General features: G+C 40.8%; 1 protein-coding gene across 1 annotated transcript in view; it reads left to right on the forward strand.

The window, feature by feature from the left end:
* Positions 1–23,622, forward strand: part of AMD1 (adenosylmethionine decarboxylase 1) — a 40,070-nt gene extending 16,448 nt beyond the window's left edge. Inside the window, exons 2-9 of the mRNA XM_073675860.1 lie at positions 7,310–7,396; positions 9,262–9,388; positions 10,061–10,163; positions 17,053–17,095; positions 17,403–17,547; positions 20,276–20,368; positions 20,450–20,605; positions 20,731–23,622. Of these exons, the coding sequence (XP_073531961.1) occupies positions 7,310–7,396; positions 9,262–9,388; positions 10,061–10,163; positions 17,053–17,095; positions 17,403–17,547; positions 20,276–20,368; positions 20,450–20,605; positions 20,731–20,868 (892 nt within the window). The 3' untranslated portion in view covers positions 20,869–23,622. The remainder of the gene's footprint in view (positions 1–7,309; positions 7,397–9,261; positions 9,389–10,060; positions 10,164–17,052; positions 17,096–17,402; positions 17,548–20,275; positions 20,369–20,449; positions 20,606–20,730) is intronic.
* Positions 23,623–23,952: the final 330 nt, after the last annotated feature.

Below are 23,952 nucleotides of genomic sequence, written 5' to 3' on the forward strand. Positions count from 1 at the left end.
GCAAGTGAGGCCTGCAGTTCTTTGGATGTTGTGTTTTGTTTTTTTTGACCGATTGGATTAGTGTTCGCTGCGCTCTTGGGGTACTTTTGGTCGACCGGCCAGTCCTGGGAAGGTTCACCACTGTTTAGTATTTTTGTAATTTGTGGATAATGTCTCACTGGTTTGCTGGAGTCCCAAAGGTTTAGAAATGGCCTTATAACCTTTTCCAGACTGATAATCTCAATTACTTTGTTTCTCATTTGTTCCTGATTTTCTTTGGATCGCAGCATGATGTCTAGCTTTTGAAGATCTTTTGGGATTTTGTCAGGCAGGTCCTATTTAAGTGATCTCTTGATTGAGAACAGGTGTGGCAGTAATCAGGCCTGTGTGTGGCTAGGGAAATTGAGCTCCGCTTTCCAAAGATGTGATAAAGCAAAGTTAATTTATGTTTTAAGGGGGATCACTTTTTCACACAGGGCCCAGTAGATTTGGATTTCTTTTTTCCCTTAATAAAGATTTCCATTTAAAAACTGCATTTTTTTATTTACTTGTGTTATCTTTGTTTAATATATTTAAATTTGTTTTGTGATATGAAACATTTAAGTGTGAAAAGCATGCAAGAAATCAGGAAAGTGGTAAACACTTCTTCACACCACTGTATATAACAGATTTGAATAAACTGCAGTGGCTGTTTCATACAATGTCACCACAACAATACAATGTATGTTGCAGTGCACATCCGGAATATGATGCTTCTGGGGGAGATGCAACCAAATTTATTAACAAGGCAAGTTGATAATTTTCCAATATGCCCATTGATGAAGTACATGAGCAGAATAATGCTAATCAAAGGCTCTGGATGCGCTATAGGTTTGACTCCAAACAGAGATGCTTTACTTCAATGGATGGTTTGTGGACCAGAAGTGGCATGGACTGTTGAAGAGTTTGTAAATCAAAGAAATGCTTTAGAGAACCTTGAACACCATCATGATGAAGCTTCTGCAAAACAAAGGCAGATCTTAGAAAGAGTTTATAACTTTGCAGCGACAGTGAGAGAAATGGGAAACCTATTTTCAGATTCAAGTGAAGATTTGTTGATTCTGGACACAAGGGATATTGTGGGTAAGGAAATTGAACAATCTCTTAAAGAATGGAACCATTTTGAGCATGGATTGCTTCACAGAGCAGCTAGCCAACTGTGCAAAACCCATTTTTTTTTTCACCATGACCCGAAACAGTGCAAATGTTTTCATGTTTCGTAAATTTCATGTTTACGTGTTTCAACCATGTACCAGTCTTGGTACATGGTCGAAACACATAAACATGATCCTTACTAGTCTCTGTATCATGCACTTATTAGTGAGGATGAAATAAAGATTGGAATTTTGATACTAACAGCTTTTCTTCACACTACCATTTAACTGCATGAGCTAGTGATTTTGCTGTTGGATCTGTATTTGATACAGAAATGCAATAGTATTGTGCTTAGATATACTGTACAGTGATGCTCCATTTGTGCCTAGAGATGGGGTGGGATGTCCGCACTTTTGCTTCTATATAATGTTTGAATGCTGTTTGCTTCAATAAAAAAAAACCTGAGGCGCTCAGCCACTGTTTCAACTGTATGTGAGAATGCAGATACCACTGAAAGCAGAATTTACCTGAGGTTTTGGCAGGCACTCTTCCAATCCGTGCTGAGGTGCAGTTGTGACTGCAGTGATTGTCACTACTTCCTCATAATGCAAGCATTGTATGAAATGAACGCCATTGTATTTATAACCAGAAAGACTGCTGTTGAGGATTCTGCAGTTCATGAAGTTCATGTATATATGAAATTGTCTATCCTCATGAAGATTGTATATCCGAAAACCATTTAAAGAGACTGTCAGTAGGATTTTGCTACCTGATTGCAGCATAATGTAGAAGCAGAGATTGCGATTCCAGCACTGGATGACTTGTTGGGCTCCTTTCTGTAGTTTTGATAAACGTTTTATCAGCAGGAGATTCCCTGAGGACTAGTAAACCTGCAACAACATAGTCCTGGATATTCATGAGCACTGGCTATCCCGCCTCTTACCAATTGGTAGCTTTCTGCCTATGCAATGTACACAGGTGACTATCAGTGGTGGGGGTGGGATAATAGTGTGGCTTTTAGAGAACTGGTAGATCTGCAGGAGATGTACTTTTATCAAAATTACAGCAATTAGCTCTGTAGGTGACCTAGTGCTGGAATTTACTAGGCCCTCCATAATCTATCTCCTCCACATAACTCCAAGCCAATCTTTCGATACTGCCCCCACATGTACTGTCCAGTCCTCACAAGATCTTCTTTCTTCCATTGTTGTAAGTTCCACACCCAATTGCCTCCAAGACTTCTCCCAAGCATCCCCCTTATTCTCTGGAATTTGAGACCTTAGCGTGTCTGATTTGTCTCCCACATTTGGAATCTTTAGATGTAACCTGAAAATTCATCTCTACAGGAAAGCCTACAATAACCCCGCTGTTATCTCACTACCATTGGAGCTGCAGCAACCCACCAACCTATTATCTCCTTCCTCGTTACCCAGTAGGGCTGGGTCCTCTCCCCTCTGTATCAGTCTTACTGTTAGTTTGTTCCTTGTAATTTTATGTATTTTGCATGTAAACCCTTTCACGCAAGTATAGCACCATGGAATCAATGTTGCGTTTAAAAATTAATAAAGTGGGTGGATGGGTTCTTTGGCTTATGCTGCTCACATAAGGCAGCAATCACCTGGTAACAGTTCCTTTTTAGAGCAGGGGTGCACAACCCTTTCTGGTCCAAGGAATGCAAATGGGGATATTACTATCTGAGACCATTATGGCCTATTAAACGTGTAATGCCATAAATGTCTAATCGGTGCTGGTTTCATTTTCCAGAGAATGGAGGTTGTGATCTCCAGCTTGCTGTAAAGTGGAGGATGGCAGGGATGCATTTGAGTGTTGTGCTAAGGGCCTAGCATTTCACAATTCCCATAAACCACAGTGGTGAGAGCTGCATGCATAGATGGCTGCCTTTGATTATTCATATACTCCTTTTTGGAGTGCTAAGTGGCTTTAGTCTCCTGTCGTATGGGGGATCCAGTGATGTCTGCACAGTGCACTATTACTTTCACTGTCCCTGCTCCTAAGTAGTGTTCCATTCTTCTCCCTGTGTGCTGCTGCTCCCATGTAGGTTCACTATCAGACATGCAGGTCTATGACCAGATGGTTGGAGGTAGATAAGAATGAAATCACATGCCACAGATTGTGCACTCCTGATTTCAAGAAATATTGGGTTTTATTATGCTGCATTTACACTGCAAGATGATGAACAAGCATTATTAAATAAGTATTCCACTACTTTTACATTGATGCCCCATCCGTAGGAAAGGGCATCAATGTCTGATCGGCTGGGGTCCCACACCTGGCACCCCTGCCGATCAGCTGTTATCGGTGCTGACCGCAGTGACTGCTGGCCGGAAGGGCTTACTTGCAGTGCTTGGCAGTCTAGCCGTCCATTCAATTGGAGGCGGATGTGTAGTAGAAAACTTCTTCAAGAACAGATTTGTTTCAGAATGAACTTGCAGTGTAAATAGGCTCCCAATAACCCGATGAGTGAGAAAAGCACTCGTTCATTGACGAAATGATCTTTTGTGAAGTGCAAAAGATAATCTTTCTCATCAGTGCATCATCCTGTGAAATAAGGACCTGTGCTGTTCAGAACAATAACAGCCTTTGTGAACTGAGCAATTAATTACAGATCACTGCGCATTGTTTACTTTGGTGTGCCTCTGCTTTCACGGACATATCAACCTCCGATCAGTAAAGATTTACTGATGAGTGGTTGTTTTCTGCTGCCAATCAGTCCATGTAAATGGGGACCTTAAATTAGTTTTAGGCTATGTGCCCACGATGCAGAAATGCTCCGGATTTTTCCTGAGCGTTTCTGCATCTCCCCTGGCAGAAAAAACGCATGCGGATTGTACATGCGGATTGTACATGCGTTTTTCCTGCCAGGGACAAGCGGATGTGAAGCGTTCTTCACATGCATTTCCGCATGCGGGTTGACAAGCGCTTTCCAAGCGATTTTAGCATCACTTGGAAAGTGCTTGACAACTTGGTCATACTATATAAATCCATGCAAAAGGCATTGGTTTATATAGTGTGACCTTAAAGAATGGTAAAAAATAAAAAAATAAATCTATACTTGCCTTCCGATGGCCCCCGGTGTCTTGCTTCGCTCGATGCTGACTGCCAGCAGATCGCGGTACACTGAAGTACCTGCCAACGTCAGCATCATGTGACCCGTCACATGACTATGACGTCAGCGCAGGTCCTTCAGTCCATCGCGAGCTGCCGGCAAGTGAAGACAAGGAGACTGGGGGCCGCCAGAAGGTAAATATAACATTTATTTTTTATTTTATTCTTTTTTTCACAGGTTCTATGGTACCCGGGTCCGGAGGAGAGTCTCCTGTCCTCCACACCCGGGTACCATCCGCACATTGGAACGCATGGAATACGCATCTACATATACAGTGATGCGGAATCCATGCGTTGCAATGCAAGTCCATGGCGGCGAAAACACAGCACTTCCGCAAAATAATTGGCAGTGCTGCGTTTTTTTCCGCAATAATAATCCGCAGCAGAAATTTCCGCAGCATGTGCACAGCACATGCGGATTATCATTGGGGAACATGGCAGGTCTTCTACCATGCGTTTTTTAACCGTTTTTGCCGCTGCGGAAATGCTTAAAAAACGTATCGTGGGCACACAGCCTTAGCATGTTTTGTAAAAATAATAAATAAATGTAGCATAAGGTAAGAGAATAGCATTGTCCAATTGACAAGCTCAATACTGCGTAGCCTCATTACTTGGGCCTTCTGTTTAGTGTCTGCGGCTCTGTGTAACATGACCCTGCAGTGGTTATGCCAGTATTTCCTACCACACTGTCAGACCTGACTTGGCTGAGATTGTGTAAATAGCGATCCTGTAGTTCTCTAACACCCACATGTACAAAATGCAGTTTATAAGTTTTTTGATTTGTGAGGTTTACCAGAAAGCCTGGTGTATGGGTAATGGCCTACTTAAACTGGCCAATCATGAATATTAAATGACCGTCTATTTCCTACATTTGCCAATCAGCGGAGGTTTAGATAGACTGCCCACACTTCTATATACGCAACATGATTGTGTATGACTTTTGTGTATCATGTTATTGGCAGAGCATCTCATGTTTACACAGGACTATGTGTTACCGGGAAAGCCAATGTTTAAGCTAAATCTCTCCCAACAAATGAGCATTTTGGGTGATTGCCAACCTGTTTAGACTGGCCGATAATGGGAAAGTTTCCCTTTTAAGTTTGGTCTAAATGAGCCCTAAAGAAGAGGCAAATTATCATATTGCTTTATGCTCCTAAACAGCCTGCATGGCAAAATGTAGGGGCTTGTAAGTAATGTGTGGTGTGTGCCCCTTAAAGGTGTTGGCCATTTATCTATTCTTGAAATAGTAGTACATAATGCAAGCATTTCCTCAATATACAGTATTTAAAGTGAACCTGACAGCTGTATAATATCAGCCAGGTATGTGTGACTCTGAAATACTGCAGAGTTTCTGAGAAAAACATACTTTTAGGCTATGTTCACACATGTTGGGGTTTTCAGTGTTCTTTGCTGTAGATTTTCAGCTGCGTTTTGCAGTACCAGCAAAGTCTGAGAAACCAGAATTCCCTGTTCACACATTTTTTGTTTTTTTTGCGTATTTTGTGCCTTGGTTGGGTTTTTGGAAAATTAAGCATGTCACTTTCAGCCCTTTTTCACCCATAGGAAGCAATGGGTGGTGAAAAAAATGCTGAAAAAAACGCACCAAAATTTGCATCAGCGTTTTTTTCAGCGTTTTTGATGGCAAAATAGAACTGGGTTCTTTTTTTTTTCACAGAACTTTATGTACATGCATAAATAGAGGCAGAAGGACAGTGGAAAAACGCACAAAAGCACATTAAAAAACGCAAACATGCGTTTTCGTCGCAGCTGATTTCCTGCCAGAGATTAGGTTTTGCTGCAGATGTGTGAACATAGCCTAAAAGCCACTGGGGACCGAGCTGCGCTAGTGACTAGTAGGAAAGGGAAGTCCCTGGCGGCTTTTCTCCTTCTACCCTGGATTGACAATTCTCAGGCTATATGCTCATTTAAGCAGAGACCTTTCAATCCAGGGTGGCGGGTAGGGATAAGACGTGTGCCATCTGTCCAACCCACAGCGTTTCAGAGTCGCATACCTTGCTAAGATCATACAGTGACTATATTTTATTGAACACATAACTGAACAGCTGTTGTAGGAGGGTAAATCTTTGTGTAATGAACATGAATACAGTCACTGGCAGTCACATGATTTTCTTGTCAACCCAGACTTCTGCTGAGCCTGTGCTGTGAGAAAAGAGCATGTGCAGGACAGGTGGAGGTAGTGCTGATATAAGAGATCATGTGAATGTGTGTTTCTTCATGAACCATGTGGTCACATGATCTATGGATACTGTTTTATGGACTAATCAGCGTTCATATCGCTCCTAAGCGCATGAGTTGAATGGAAATGGGGTGAATGAATAACTTATATTTAAATGTATATTGATGAATCCCTTATGAGGCGTACTGCTGGAATAGAAAAATGTCTTTCAAAATAAATTCCTAAATACCTTTTAATTAGCAAATCACTCATTTTGTTTAGGGAAGCAATCTCTGTAGAATTAACATAACCTCCGCCTTGTTACACTGGCACCTGTCCTAGGATGAGAATCCTCCATGTGTTTGAAGATGTGCCCCAAGTGGATAGTCTGATTTAATATAGTACATACCAGGGGTGGTGAGGTTAAGAGGCTGCCCACCATACCATGTGTTATCTGTTTGCTGGGCAGGTGCTCTGACCTGGAGATAATTTATAGAACTTTCACATTATCTACAAAATTACAGCAGTGGAACCACCTACTTCATCCCTGGAGAACCTATCCTCTTCAACGTGGTGTTGCGTAATCTTTAAGTGCTGCCATATAGAATGTATGGAGCATTGCTTTTAGTAGGATACTTCCATACAAGCCACTTTTTTATTTTTTGTTAGAGGCATACAAAACTCTGGTTCCCATACCAGCTGCAGTCCCGGTATTCACATTGCCATAAATACATTTTAGTTCCCATGGTGATGACAAATGCTAATAAATGTCTATATCATATAGGGCTCAGGATTCTTATCTTGTGAGCTATTTTTTGTCTACCATTGCATTTTCTGATTTTTCTCTTGCAGCTGTTAACATTTTGTATTATTTTTACGCTTTTCTTGTTTCAGGTTTGAGTGGGACAAACTTTTGGAGAATGTTCATTGTTTGATCATAAGTGTGACAAAAACTGACAAGCAGGAAGCTTATGTACTCAGGTATTGTAACTTTTTTCTGAACACTTCAATCTGTTACACTTCACTGTACACTTTTCATATAGCTGGTTTATTGCTGCCTGGTTCTCCCTGAGGTCAGCTGTTATTGCCAGATGTGGCACACTGCAAGTCTAAGGCATCATTACTCTTTCAGAGCACTAAAAGCTCAACCACATCACCCACTGAAATCACTTGGATATCTGGTGCCATTGCTATCAGTGGCAGTTCTTTTTCAGTCATATGCCCTAATACAAATCTAAGAGACACCATACTCTAAAGTTGTTCATATTACAAACCCCATTTAGTGCAAAAAAAACAAACAAAAAGGAGTTGATAAGCTGTGAATGTAAACCTACAGATCCACTGTGTGAATCTGCTCTTTAATCTCTTTAATTTGTTAGGGCCCTATCTGTGCTGAATGGTCTCCAGAAGTAGCATGTGCCACATGGTAATGACCATTCTTGACTATGTCAGTGTCCAATAGCCTTTGGCTCACTTATTATTTTTGCAAGGATGCGATTCCCAGCATGCTGCAGCTTGTACTTTTGCAACAGTTGAAGAACCTACTGTAGGAAACTAGTGTCCCAAAGTAGTCACTTTTGTGAGCTTTTCAATTCATATAGTCATATATTCGTATGTATAATTCATATATATATATATATATATATATATATATATATATATATATATATATATATATATATATATATATATATATATATATATATATAATGTGGGCATAGAATGACTGCCCAGTATAAGACCTAATATTCTGTGTGATCTTGCCCTTTAAACAAAAGCAAGTGGTGTTGATACACCATAATGCAAAAGTTAAAGGGGTTGTCCACTACTTTATACCCCCCTCATGTATCCCCCCGGGGCCCCTAAGACTTCTTGTAAATACCTTCTGTTGCTGATGATGCCTGTGAGTGGCGCTATCGGTGGCCGCTCACAGGCATCACGTGACCCCTGGCTGCAGCCAGCGCTGACATCCGCTGATGTCACTGCAAGTGCTGGCAGCAGTCGGGGGTCACAATCTTCCTGGTTCCATGGTGGATGACAGGCTGTGGGCGGGGTTACCCCGGCATCACACCCGGCATTTACTGCGCGCTGTCCCAATGAATGGGGAGAGGCAGAGCGCGCGGGGAAGATGGGGATGCTGGGTGTGACGCGGGGGTAACACAGCAGCCACCGCGGGGACCCCAGCGCTGAGTCACGCCTCACTTGACATGACGTCAGCGTAGGGTCACGTGCTGCCTGTGAGCGGCCACCGATAGCGCCACTCACAGGCATCATCAGCAACAGAAGGTATTTACAAGAAGGCTTGGGGGCCCCAGGGGGATAATCTAAAGTAGTGCACAACTTCTTTAAGTATTAGGCTAGAGCAACACAACAACTTGTTGCAAGACACTGAAATCACAGGGACACATTGTAACATTGCATGTAATAATTTCCAATGGTGGGGTGTTTCTAAATATGTTGAATTGCCTGTTGCAAGTCACACACGGCATGCTTGTCACATGCGATTTGCAAACAACTTGGCTGTTTTATTTACAGAAAAATCAGAGCTCTAAAATAGTCAGAAAATTTCAGACATGTTCTTGGTCATACAGCTTGTTGCTGTTTAGCCCCAGCCTAAACATTCCATGGTTTTAGGTAATTCCCATTTCATCCAGTCATAGTTTAGATGTAACTCTGTGCAGGCTATAGGAGGGTGGGAGGTGGAAAACAGCAGACAATGGTGCACTTCGTGTTTCTATAGCCTAAAGCTTACATGTTTTTTGTGGAAGTAGTCTAATATCTCAGACTAGGAATTTCAGCTAATGTAACCATTCTGTCCTAAATGTCTTGGTGTTTTATTTTCACAGTGAGAGTAGCATGTTTGTCTCCAAGAGACGTTTCATTTTGAAGACATGTGGTACCACCCTCTTACTGCAAGCACTGGTTCCCCTGTTGGAGCTCGCTAGGGAGTACTGTGGGTTTGATGACATCCAGGTAAGCATGACAGCCATCAGAACAAAGCCTCAGGTAAATCTCATACCATTTATTAACGTTGTGATTGTGGAGCACCACCTATATCCTATAACCACAGGATAGGAGATATGTTTTTGATGGTGGGGCTCCCACCTATGGGATCCTTGCAGATCATGACAATGGTAGTCCCGAATACCCCATTTAAATGAAACTGTGGCAGGACACATGCTCAAAGTCTTTGCGCCTGACAGCAATATCTAAACACTGTACTTGACATGCTCGACCACTGCAACGAGTTACTTAGACTTTAAACATTTTTTTTTAAATAAATATTCCAAAGGTCACTTCCACTAATGAGATTGTAAAACTACTTAAAAGCAGAAACTACAGACACATTTCTACCCAGTGAAGTCATTCAAGAATTAAGCTTGTCTAACCATGTCTCAACTTCTCTACAAGCTAATGTTCGGCTTGGCTGAATGGAGTGGAGACAGCCTATCTTTCCAGAGAGCAAAAGGGTTGCGCAAATAAATTCATGTTACTGACCCTCCTCTTCCCAGATTGTTTATTAGAACAGCGATATTATGTGCCCATGTAGATCTAATGGGCCTCATTTATCCAAATTGTGTAACTGAAAAAATGTCTGTTCTTATCCGAGACTTTTTTTTTTTTTTTTGTCCCTGCTTGTTACAGAACTTCTTTTATTCACGAAAAAATTTTATGAAACCAGACCATCAGGAATACCCACATAGAAATTTCCAGGAAGAAGTTGAATTCCTAAATGAAATTTTTCCAAGTATGTGGATTATTCAACAAAAATGCATCTTTCATATACATGTTTGATCCTTTTTTTTTCTTTTCTTTTCTCTCCCCAGAATATGCACCACTTGTTTAAATGGCTATTTATAAAACGTCACACAATTTCCCCCCATTAATAAATGTGACATTGCTTAGCATAGGGGTCAGCAAACTTTGACACTTCAGCTGTTGCGAAAGTACAACTCCCAGCATGTCCTGACAGCTGAAGACATGTTTGGAGCTGTAGTTTCACAACTGTGCCTAAATTTGCTGACCCCTGGCAATTCATTCATTGTAACTTTTGATATGAGGTATGAACAGAAATGCTACAGGAGCAAAAGCTGACATTACTAAATGTATACCAGGTCTATATGTAGAACATTAGGTATTGGATTCCCCAGCATGATTACCTCTCACGGTTGTCATATACCACAGTGAGGGAGGATAGCTGTGTTTTGCACACATGCACTTCATGACGACCACCCGGTCACCAACTTGTGGGGAAAGTAGAAGGGTTTTTTTTTTTGGGGTTCTGGTGAAGTAGTGTTGCTAGAGAATCTTGTAGATTCCCAAATAAAAATAGGGACTGTGCTAAAACAGATTATGAATTCAAGCACAAAAACAAATACAAAAACATCCGCACTTACTAACACTCCTATAGACAAAACAGAGCAGCAAGTGGAAGTCACACCCCTGTTTATGTGACTACTTAATACAAGAGCGTAAAAATAGCAATAACCACTGAAAGGTAGATGAATACACACCACTGATAAGAACCAGTGATAAAGACTGTGGAGGAAAAACCTGTAGGAACAGCAATTGAAAATAAAGGTACAAAAATTACAGAAAAGTGAATGCTCGTACAAGTAGTACTTCCAACAAGTGCAAAAGAGTACAAGCACACAAAATTGGCAAAAAGCCTCCACCGGGCTAACAAGGAAAACAATACTCAAATCAATCAGGTTTCAATATAGCCAATGGGATGATTAATAAAAAGGAAAAAATGGTAATCTGATTGATGTACATCAAGTGCCCTGGAGGTCAATAAGCATAAAAGTGACCCCTATATAGTATAGTTCACAGCTGAGTCAGCCTTATATATAGGTTACGCAAACCTTGAGGCTTCCGTACATTTGCACCAGTGTGACGTCACACACCGTCTGGTCCCACACGTGGTCCTGCAAGTGAGTCACTGGCCGGGACTCCCTGTAGACTCACCGCGTCCAAGCCTGTATCATCCAGAACACTCTGCTGAACACTGTACCAGCCGAACAGTGAGTTGTATCACGGACTCATACCTGTCAGGACTCTGCATTTACTATCCCTTGCAGGTTTGCATAACCTATATATAAGGCTGACTCAGATGTGATCTCTACTATAGAAGGGTCACTTTTATGCTTATTGACCTCCAGGGCACTTGATATACACCTATCAGGTTACCATTTTTTCCTTTTTATTAATCACCGCATTAGCTATATTGAAACCTGATTGATTTGAGTATTGTTTTCCTTGTTAATCTGGTGAGGGCTTTTTGCCAGATTATGAATTCCATGTATCCAATATGTTGAGTATCTCTTTGATGCATTCAATCAATTTTGATGTGGATTTGAGTAGATTCTGCTAAAAAAAAAAAAAAAAAATGGTTTTCATTTGTTTTTTTTTTCTATATTTTTTTTCCCTCCATAATGGAAAATGTATTTAACAATTCTTAAAGCATTTTGTCTTGAAAAAATTTGGCCATTGAATCAATAGTAGTGGAAAACACACCATAAAAAATTTAAAAAACACCACAAAAAACTCCATTTGTCTGTGAAGATACTCTTCAGGAGTTAAAAAAAAAAAAAAAAAAAAATCCCTCAAGTCATTCCTTGGAGATGCAGTTAAAGATAATCTGTCCCCTTGGCATGTACAGTACAGACCAAAAGTTTGGACACACCTTCTCATTTAAAGATTTTTCTGTATTTTCATGACTATGAAAATTGTACATTCACACTGAAGGCATCAAATCTATGAATTAACACATGTGGAATTATATACTTAACAAAAAAGTGTGAAACAACTGAAAATATGTCTGATATTCTAGGTTCTTCAAAGTAGCCACCTTTTGCTTTGATGACTGCCTTGCACACTATTGGCATTATCTTGATGAGCTTCATAGAATCATAGAATCATAGAATGGTAGAGTTGGAAGGGACCTCCTGGGTCATCTGGTCCAACCCCCTGCTCAAAGCAGGATTCACTAGATCATCTCAGACAGATGTCTGTCCAGCCTCTGTTTGAAGACGTCCATTGAAGGGGAACTCACCACCTCTCGTGGCAGCCTGTTCCACTCATTAATCACCCTAACTGTCAAAAAGTTTTTTCTAATATCTAATCTGTGTCTCCTCCCATTTAGTTTCATCCCATTGCTTCTAGTCTTTCCTTGTGCAAATGAGAATAAAGATGATCCTTCTACAATGTGACAGCCCTTGACATATTTGTAGACAGCTATTAAGTCTCCTCTCAGTCTTCTTTTTTGCAAGCTAAACATTCCCAAATCCTGCAACCGTTCCTCATAGGACATGGTTTGCAGACCAGTCACCATTCTGGTCGCTCTTCTCTGAACTTGCTCCAGTTTGTCTGTCTTTTTTAAAATGTGGTGCCCAAAACTGTACACAGTATTCCAGATGAGGTCTGACCAAAGAGGAGTAAAGACCGATAATGACTTCACGTGATCTAGACTGTATGCTTCTGTTAATACATCCCAGAATTGTATTTGCCTTTTTTGCTGCTGCATCACACTGTTGACTCCTGTTCAGTCTATGATCTATTAGTATACCTAAGTCTTTTTCACATGTACTGTTGCTTAGCTCTATTCCTCCCATTCTGTATATGCTTTTTTCATTTTTATTGCCCAGATGTAGTACTTTGCATTTTTCCCTGTTAAAAACCATTCTGTTGGTTGCTGCCCACTGCTCCAGTTTATTTAGGTCTTTTTGAATCCTCTCTCTCTCTTCTCTAGTATTAGCTATCCCTCCTAGCTTTGTGTCATCAGCAAATTTAATCAGTTTACCCTCAATTCCTTCATCTAAATCATTGATAAAGATGTTGAACAATACAGGTCCCAGGACGGAGCCCTGTGGTACCCCACTTGAGACATTCATCCAGCTGGATGTGAAGCCATTTACAACCACCCTTTGAGTCCGATCACTAAGCCAGTTATGAATCCACCTAACAGTTGCCTGGTCCATTGCATACTTGGTCATTTTTTCAATAAGGATGGTGTGAGATACTTTGTCAAATGCTTTGCTGAAGTCAAGATATACTATATCTACAGCATTTCCCTGATCCACCCAGTCAGTGATTCTGTCATAGAAGGAAATTAAGTTAGTCTGACATGACTTGTTAGTTACAAACCCATGCTGACTCTGGTTAATCACTTCATTCTTATCCATGTACTTACATACATGTTGTTTAATAATTTGTTCAAAGATCTTTCCTGGTATAGAAGTCAGACTCACCGGCCTATAGTTCCCTGGGTCCACCTTCTTCCCCTTTTTGAAGATAGGAACAACATTTGCTCTTCTCCAGTCTTCTGGGACTTCTCCTGTTCTCCAAGAATTTTCAAAGATTATGGAGATTGGTTCTAAAATTTCTTCTACGATCTCCTTCAGTACTCTGGGGTGTAATTCATCTGGACCTGGAGACTTGAACTCATTTATGTTAGCTAAATATTCCCTCACAATCTTTCTGTTTACAGATAACTTGGATTCCTCTATTCCTTTAAAAGGACAGTGAAGATCAGTTGATGTTACATTTTCTTTCTGAGAGAAAACAGATGCAAAATAGGAATTAAAAAGTTCGGCCTTCGCAACATCCTCTCTTACCATTTCTCCATTTTCATCCTGTAAAAATCCTATAGCATCTTTGACTTTTCTTTTACTTTTGACATACCCCCAAAATCCTTTTTTATTGCTTTTGACATCTCTTGCAAGCCTTAATTCATTGTCAGCTTTAGCTAACCTGATACGTGCCCTGCAGGATCTGCAGACTGCATTATAATCTTCTTTAGATATGCCTCCCTCTTTCCATTTAATAAACATTTCTTTTTCTTTTTAGCATGTGTTTAAGTTCTGTGTTCATCCATCCTGGTTTCCTTAAATGCTTCCCATTCTTCCTACTTTTCGGGATTGTTAACGATTGTGCTTTGAGAATCTCATTTTTAAAAATTTCCCATCCTTCCTGGACATTTTTGTCCTTAAGGACATCCAGCCATTGGATCCCTTCAAGAGGTAGTCACTGGAAATGGTCTTCCAACAATCTTGAAGGAGTTCCCAGAGATGCTTAGCATTTGTTGGCCCTTTTGCCTTCACTCTGCGGTCCAGCTCACCCCAAACCATCTCGATTGGGTTCAGGTCTGGTGACTGTGAAGGCCAGGTCATCTGGCATCGCACCCCATCACTCTCCTTCTTGGTCAAATAGCCCTTACACAGCCTGGAGGTGTGTTTGGGGTCATTGTCCTGTTGAAAAATAAATGATGGTCCAACTAAACGCAAACCGTATGGAATAGCCCAAACAAGTCTCTTCTGCTTGTTGCCTGTCCTTAGCAGTGGTTTCCTAGCAGCTATTTTACCATGAAGGCCTGCTGCACAAAGTCTCCTTTTAACAGTTGTAGAGATGTGTCTGCTGCGAGAACTCTGTGTGGCATTGACCTGGTCTCTAATCTGAGCTGCTGTTAACCTGTGATTTCTGAGGCTGGTGACTCGGATAAACTTATCCTCAGAAGTAGAGGTGACTCTTGGTCTTCCTTTCCTGGGGCGGTCCTCATGTGAGCCAGTTTCTTTGTAGCGCTTGATGGTTTTTGCAACTGCACTTGGGGACACTTTCAAAGTTTGCCCAATTTTTCGGACTGACTGACCTTCATTTCTTAAAGTAATGGTGGCCACTCGTTTTTCTTTACTTAGCTGCTTTTTTCTTGCCATAATACAAATTCTAACAGTCTATTCAGTAGGACTATCAGCTGTGTATCCACCTGACTTCTGCGCAACACAACTGATGGTCCCAACCCCATTTATAAGGCAAGAAATCCCACTTATTAAACCTGACAGGGCACACCTGTGAAGTGAAAACCATTTCCGGTGACTACCTCTTGAAGCTCATCAAGAGAATGCCAAGAGTCTGCAAAGCAGTCATCAAAGCAAAAGGTGGCTACTTTGAAGAACCTAGAATATAAGACATATTTTCAGTTGTTTCACACTTTTTTGTTAAGTATATAATTCCACATGTGTTAATTCATAGTTTCGATGCCTTCAGTGTGAATGTACAATTTTCAAAGTCATGAAAATACAGAAAAATCTTTAAATGAGAAGGTGTGTCCAAACTTTTGGTCTGTACTGTATCTGACCTCTAATATGGGAATACAGGTGATAGAAATGTAAATCCATACCTACCTGTATGCCTCATTAGAGGTCTTACTGCTGTGAAATGTCTTTTTATTCAGTCAAGTTTCTGATGTTTGCAGGCCCGGGGCCCTGAAGAAATCCTGCCTCCTGTATGAATTATAATGATTCCCCTGTGACGTGCAGTTGGAGAAGCCAAATCCGGGCACTGTGACATGCAGGAGAGGGGGGAATCATTATAATTCACACAGTAGGCTGGGATTTCTTCAGGGCCCCAGGCCCGCAAGCATCAGAAACTTGATTGAATAAAAACACATTTCACAGCAACAAGACCTCTAATATGAGGCATACAGGTAGGTATAGATTTACATTTCTATGACCTGTATGTCCATATTAGAGGTCAGATAAGTGCCAGGGGGTGACAGATTCCTTTTTAAGTGGCATACTGATTTCTTGTGTAAGCGTCAATGCATGTGAACTTGCAGCAGCATGTCTGTCTCCTTCCTCCTCTCCTTAGAACTTTGCCATCTCCTACCTGAGAAATGTGAAAACCCGTGTTCCCTAAAGACAGATTTTACCTGTGTATTGAGAATGATCAGTCCAGGAGGAGAATAAAGTAGATTTCTCTGATAAGAAACGTTGTAATATATCTTATTTTCATGTATACTATTGATTTATCTAAAAAAGTTCCCAATCTGGGTCTTCCTGTCACCAATTGTCCGTTTTAGATACTTGCCATCAAATTTGGAAATGGCCTGTGCCTTGCTGACCTTTTAGATGAAGTGCATTTTCTTTCTCCGATTTCTGTGAAGCGCTGGGGCAGATATATCAATACTAATTCTTAAACAGTACAAACTAGATAACTGTAATGCATTTTAAGGCTATTTGTGTTTCATGGTGTATTTAGACTGTCTACACCACCTGTTAGTTGGTTGACAATCTGGTGCACCCTTTGGCCATAGTGTGGTATGTTATTCCATGCTCCTTTTTTCCATGTCACACCTTGCCAAGCAAGGCACGAGGTTTCTAAAACGGATCAATATGGTGCAGTCCATGAAAGGGTTATTTACTTTTTTGACACATTTAGCTTGATAAATCTACCACAGTGTTATATAAAAATGATTTTCAGATTCCTACTTCAAAAAAACTTGCCCTTCTCCGTGTGATATGTTAATCTCCACAAAAATGAATATGCATCATAAACTGTCTAAATTGATAGCGTCTGCATAACTGCTGTGAGCCGGGAGCTCTCATGGCTTTGCACGATGTATGCCACTTGGATGGAAGTACTGCAGCACAGGTGGGTATAACGAACTGCTAGACAGGAAGTTCGGATCGGGCACCTGTTTACCTAACTACAATGCATGTTTTTTAATTCATGATATTTAGTAAATTATTTATTTTTAGGTAGGATGCATACCTTTATCCTCATCATGGGTTGCCTTCAACATCATTAATTTGTTGCTTGTTAACAAAGCGCAGTATGTGAAATTGTTTTTCTCTTTTCAGATGGTGCAGCTTATTGCATGGGGCGCATGAATTCTGATTGCTGGTAAGTATGTAATTCCCAACATTGACAGTGATCACCAATCCTACTGCTGTGACCGCCACTGGCAAAGAGCAGAGCTCTAAAATGCCCTGTCAGAATGGAGTGGCCATGCATGTGTGTTAACGCTCCATTCATGGTCAATGAGACTGCTGGAGAAAGCTCAACGCTGTACTAGACTATCACTGAGCAGTCAGGGCCACCAATTATTAAATTGTTACTTATTCAATAGATAACCCTTTCTAAGTGAACAAGGAACATTATCATTTTGCCCCATATTACAATTATTTTACATTATTTTGTGTGTTTGTAGGTACTTGTATACTCTGGATGTTCCAGATGGGTTTGTCATCAACCAGCCAGATCAGACACTGGAAATTTTAATGAGTGAGCTTAACCCTGAGATCATGGACCAGTTCTACATGAAAGATGGTGTTACTGCAAATGATGTCACTCGTGTAAGTTACATTATTTACAATGTAATATAATTGTATATTAAACCTGACCCCTATCAGCTCATTGTGAACTGGTGTCAAACGTCCTTATGGCTGCCAATAAATTGATAAGGGCAACATATAAGAAGAGGGATCGAAAAAAAGGAAAAAGCACAAAATGGTAAAAATATATTACTTTGAGTCACATTAAAAATTGACATAGTTGGATCAAAAGTTAAAAAGGCAACAACCCCAGCAAACGATTAAATAGAAATTAGTTATGTAGCTCTAGAGAAAAATGTGCTAAGGGGTTACATAAAGATCCAGATCATGAGGAAAATAGTCTTTTTGTGTTTAGAATATAATAATTGGGTAAAATTACTCACGATAAGAACATATATACATACACATTTCCTAATCGAAGACAGTATTAACAGGGAAATCAAGTAAGGTAAGTACAAATACAATTCGGGGTGGGAGTGCAAAGAAGGCAAGCGCCAAAATGTGCGTGCGGGACCTGGTACACATTCCACTGGTATTTATACTTGCTTGTATTGACAACTTTGTGTCAATTTTTAATTGACTCAGTAAAGTAAAAACAGGTTCCCTTTAAGCAGGCTTAAAATTAATCGTTCTCGGTGGTGCATCGTCCTGTCTGTACAGAACTTTTGAGAATTATGGCAGGCTATTTTAGTTTTGCTGTGTAAGGCTATGTGCCCACGATGCAGAAATGAAGCAGAAAATTTCTGCATCATTTCTGCATCTCCCTGGCAGAAAAAACGCATGCAGATTGTGCATGCATTTTTCCTGCCAAATACATGCGGATTTGAAGCGTTTTCACATGCGTTTCTGCATGCGGATTGACAAGCGCTTTCCAGTCGATTTTAGCATCACTTGGAAAGTGTTAGGCAACTAGGTCACACTATATAAATCCATGCAAACAGCATGGATTTATATAGTGTGACCGTAAGAATGTTTAAAAATAAAAAAACCTATACTTACCCTCCGATGGCTCGGCATGCGTTGTTGCGCTCGCTCCTGTCTGCCAGCTGATCGCGGGACACTGCACTGAAGGGCCTGCGATCACATGACTGTGACGTCACCGCAGGTCCTACAGTCCTGCCCGCAAGCAAAGGGAAGGAGACCGGGGGCCGGCGGAAGGTGAATATAAACTTTATTTTTTATTTTATTCTTTTTTTTTACAGGTACAATGGTACCCAGGTCTGGATGAGAGTCTCCTCTCCTCCAGAACTGGGTACCATCCACACATTGAAACGCATATAATCCATGAGTACAAATGTACTGACACGGATTATATGCGTCTCAATGCAAGTCTATGGCGGCGATTACGCCGCGCTTCCGCAAAATTAATGGACATGCTGCAGATTTTTGAGCGCAGCATAAACGCTGCGGAAAAATCCGCAGCATGTGCATAGAACTTGCAGAATCCCCTTGGGGACCATGGGGGGCGGATTACCTAGCGATTAACAAGCAATTCCGCAGCATCTACGCTTGAAAAACGCTACATGGGCACTAAAGGCCCCGTCACACTTAGCGACGCTGCAACGATCCCAACAACGATACGACCTGTCAGGGATCGTTGCTGCGTCGCTATGTGGTCGCTGGTGAGCTGTCAAACAGGCAGGCTCACCAACGATCAGGGGAGCAGCGACATCGTGGAAAGAATCTTTCCACGATGTCCTGCTCCTGGTTACCAGCCTGCTGCTGAAGCAGGAGCAGGCTGGTAACCATGGTAAACATCGGGTTACTAGGGGCACACATGCACCTAGTAACCCGTTGTTTATCATGGTTACCACTCTGCTACAGTGAGCGGGAGGTTACCGCTCACCGTAGCAGGCTCGTAACCTTGATAAACAACGGGTTACTAGGTGCGCGTGTGCCCCTAGTAACCCAATGTTTATCATGGTTACCAGCCTGATCGCTGCTCCCGCTGGTCACACACAGCGATGTGTGCTGACAAGCGGTAGGGCAACGACCAAAAAATGGTCCAGGACACTGCAGCGATCAACGACCTCACAGCAGGGGCCTGATCGCTGCAAAGTGTCACACATAGCGACGTCGCTGGTGAGGTCGCTGTTGCGTCACCAAAACCGTGACACAGCAGCGATCTCGCTATGTGAGACGGGGGCTTTAGCCTAAACAGGCATTTAAACAACTTGCCATCGCGAAAAAATTACTGATTAGCAGTCATTATGCCGCTCGTCGGCACATGTAAACAATCCTTATCTGGTGATAACTTTCAAATCTGTGGACCCCCACTGATCAGCAGAAAAGGGGCACTTTTATCTTCTTTAAAATGGCACAGCAGTGCACGAGCTGGACTGCTATTCCATTCATTCCCTTTAGGGCTGCCAGAAAAAGGCTAATGAATGGAGCAGTGCTAAGGTTCATGTACTGACACTCCATTCTATTGGACTCTCCATTCTGCCGATCAGTGGGGCTCTCTAGCAGTTAAACCCCACTGATCAATATGCTATCACTTAAGTGGTGGACAGGTGAGAACAGTTGTCTGTTGTGCATTCACACTGTGCAATTGAATTGTCATAACTTTTACAAAGACTCATTTTGACTTTGTAAATATAGCAGCAGAAAATGCAATTTGAGCCAGACGTGTGAATACATCCTTACTGATACCTGTAGTGAGTGTGCATGATGATATTGCAATATTCTGACTACAATACATATAGATTCCTTTTCATCTTTTACTGTACTTTTTTTTTCTTTCTTTTAGATGAGTGGAATTCGTGACCTGATACCAGGTTCTGTCATTGATGCTACAATGTTCAGTCCTTGTGGTTACTCAATGAATGGGATGAAATCAGATGTAAGTGTCTGTCATTTACCAGCAGTTTGTTTTATTTCCAACTTGAAAGGTGCAGTGTCTAATTTTATTTTTTGATCTTAGGGAACTTACTGGACCATTCACATCACTCCAGAGCCAGAATTTTCCTATGTTAGCTTTGAAACTAATGTATCGCAAACTACTTATGATGACCTCATTAGTAAAGTTGTAGATGTTTTTAAGCCAAGGAAATTTGTGACCACCCTTTTTGTTAATCAGGTAAAGATTCTTCCCTGGGTAAAGGTGGGGGGCATATTTGAGCTTGTCACATTGCATTCTCCTAGTAACAAATAGTATATACAGCTGTGAGCGTTTCTAACAAACGGTCTATGCTTTGTCTTTAGAGTTCCAAATGTCGCACAACATTTACTTGTGCTCAGAAGATTGAAGGCTTCAAGCAACTTGATCGCCAGTTCGCTCAGTTCAACGATTACAATTTTGTTTTCACCAGTTTTGCAAAGATCCAACCGCAGCAGAGTTGATTAACAAAAATGAGAAAAAAACGCAAAAAGAAATCGAATGAAAAAGGTGGTGGGTGCTTGCTAGCTAATGTCGCCAGGGCCAATGGTTTCCAATACCATCACCTTCTAGTTACAGGAAGCCCTGAATATAATCCTAGTATGAGTTTGAATTGTATCCATTATTATATCAAGGAGTTAGATAACTTGCATGAATGCTCTCTCCTGTGTGTAGATATTCAATGCCACTCTTGCTGTGAAATTGAAGTGCATGTAGAAAAGTTAAACACATACTGTGCTAGATTCTATAATTGTAAAAATGCACCTAGGTCAACCCACAGCATAGTTTTTCTACAGGTGTCACCAAAAATTCCACACAGACAAGGTTTTCGTCCACACTAGCTCATGTTTGTAGGATCAATACCATGTTTTGTGAATTACAGGATCACGTGTGCCGATTCATCACTGGACCATATTTTCTGGCTCTATGGAAGTTGTTTTTCACAAATAAAATTTATATTGTGCATAGTTTAGTTTCCAGTTATGTCGATGATTGACATTTACTCTGAATTTTTTTTTAATTCTCTAATTTGGGACCTTTTTAAAACACGTTCTGATAAAGGGAATATATCAATACATTTCTCTTAGGCAAGCCAAGGTAGTACAGGATACGGTGGTGTAAAACATGTCCATGAATATCTATTTCACCACTAACTGGTGCTCACTTGCATCAAAATTTGTATTTTATCCATGCAAAAATTAGGTTTGCAAGTGCACTGATGGGGGTATCTGTTAACTTGCAATTCTCAAGTCGTCTTCACTCTTCTCTGGCAGCGCTGGTTTCCTCTTGATTGACAGCGAAGACAAAGGCTCTACTGCAAAATGTCACCTCTGCTCTTTGTCAATCAAGAGGAGGGCGGCACTGATAAAGAAAAGTGAAGCAGACCTGAGGTATGCCAGTCAGCCAATACGCCCACCAGTGCACTTGCCAAGTTAATTTGCACATTAATATGCGTATTGCAGTACACCACATAGAGGCGAGAGAGTGATGACATGTTATCTACTTCCTCTGCTCGTCTAGGGCAAATGTTACTGACAGGCTCCCTTTAAATTTTCCTATTCACGTGCTGATTTGATTTGTACTGTATATTTGCATTGGTTGCAGGTGACTTGAAGCCATGTAGTCAGAGCATACTGCCATTTCTTTACCAGTACTGACCTTCATCTTTCTCTGTAAATGTCACAGTAACTGCCAATTTGCATTGTGCGTTAACATGCTACAAAACTTGCCAGATCTCCCATCAGGCATAATCCTTATCTGTTCATGGTGTATCCCTGTGACACTCTGCATGTGACTACTCTTCTGTATATAACAGTGCAGTGACCTCCTCTGCTCTTCCTTGAGTACATGTGTAGTGCTGGTTCTTTACTATATATCAGTTACAACATGGAGAGTTGGTGAGAATATGGGAATTACTAATGGTCAGTCATGATGTACAGAGCAGACATTCAGAAATGTGGAGCTCTAAAATACCAATTGTTTCCATTTAGCTGTCTATGTACCATCCTTTTTGAATATGTTGCATCATTGTACCTTACAGATTTATATACATTACTTTTATAGTGTTAAACTATGCTTGGTTTGAAATCCATGCATTGGGACATTCATGTTCTTTAGAGCTTAATTACTGTTGTGCAGAATTGGCAAAATGTCAGTTGATCCTCGGCATCTGATGACAAATTGCAGCCTCAATTTTTGGCCAGAATTATTGGAGCTTTTCCATGAAATTTGGCCTCTGCGACCTGCTCTGTTCTACAGATCTCGTGAGGTCTACAGCTACTAGTCTACAGGGGAAGCCTGTGCTGGTCATAATACACAGATGAGCAGTTATTGGGTTATATAAGGGTGTTCCAGCCCATATCTTGGTAGAAACTCATTTTTTTCCCCATTACATTTGTACACGTTAGATATGGTGGATAATGTTTGGCCCAAATGTCATATTTTTAAATACATTAAAAACTACCATAAATACATCACTAAATTTTCCCCTTAGTATGAAAAAATTTAGGCTGCATGGTCACTACACAATCAGCTGGTGAGGAGGCATCAGAACATGCCAGAAGGACGGGGGTGTTTCTGAAAGGAAATGGCAAAGCAGCAAATTAAATGGTATTTTGTTAAATTACAGAAACTGAGAAAATATGTCGCTGAGGAGCAACATTCAGAAGATTATAGGTCAGGCAGCAAATCTCCGCTTTATACATCTGTAAATGTGAAGCTTCGCTCAAGGAGTCAACAGTGAATAGTGTTTGAGCGCCTGATCTACAATTGGTGCTCATCTTGTGAGGACCAATCCATGAAACAATGGCTGTCCACTCTTGTTTTTAATATAACCTGACCTGTGAAAGTCTCTGTCCAGGCTTCAGTTTTTATATTAAGCTTGGCTGGATGGGGATGGGGGGGTATTTGACATTTTAAGGGGCCATCTTATTTGAATGTGATTGGGAGAAACAGGTTATGTTGGTCAATTGTAGGCTAATTATGTCTAAATTATACCTAGAAAATACCTTACAATAAGTACATAGTAATATATATGGATGACCTGTTTAAAAACGTTGGGAGAGTTAATTGCATTTTTAGGTTCTCTAGTTCAATGTGATGAGGAAAAAAATAGTTTCCTATTTTTCTCTACGTTGTTAGATTTTGCTTAATTGAACTGTACTGAAAATATCTGTACCTCAGACCTAAATGCTTCAATAAATATGCATAAATCATGACTTGTCTTGTCATTTACCAGTGTCAATAGATCACACAATATTTCCTTTACAACAGTCCTCTATCTTGTAAGTCTGATACATAACCCATATCTCCACTGCCAACTTGAGATGTGGCATAAGGCTCTGTTTACATCTACGGTTGACATTTGTATGTAGTAGATTCGGTATTAAAAGAAACTGGATCCATTACAAATGGCGCAAAAAACAATGTTCACTTAGATTTCCATTTTGCATCTGTTTTAACAAAGTCTCTGCTTACATAGTGTCCTGGACATGTGAAGTGCTAATAAAATCATTCTCGTATAAGAGAACATGAGTATCCATTATTAT

The sequence above is a fragment of the Phyllobates terribilis genome, unplaced genomic scaffold (genome assembly GCF_046119375.1).
Source record: "Phyllobates terribilis strain yellow unplaced genomic scaffold, ASM4611937v1 Scaffold_3__8_contigs__length_932513732, whole genome shotgun sequence".
Taxonomy (NCBI): Eukaryota; Metazoa; Chordata; class Amphibia; order Anura; family Dendrobatidae; genus Phyllobates; species Phyllobates terribilis.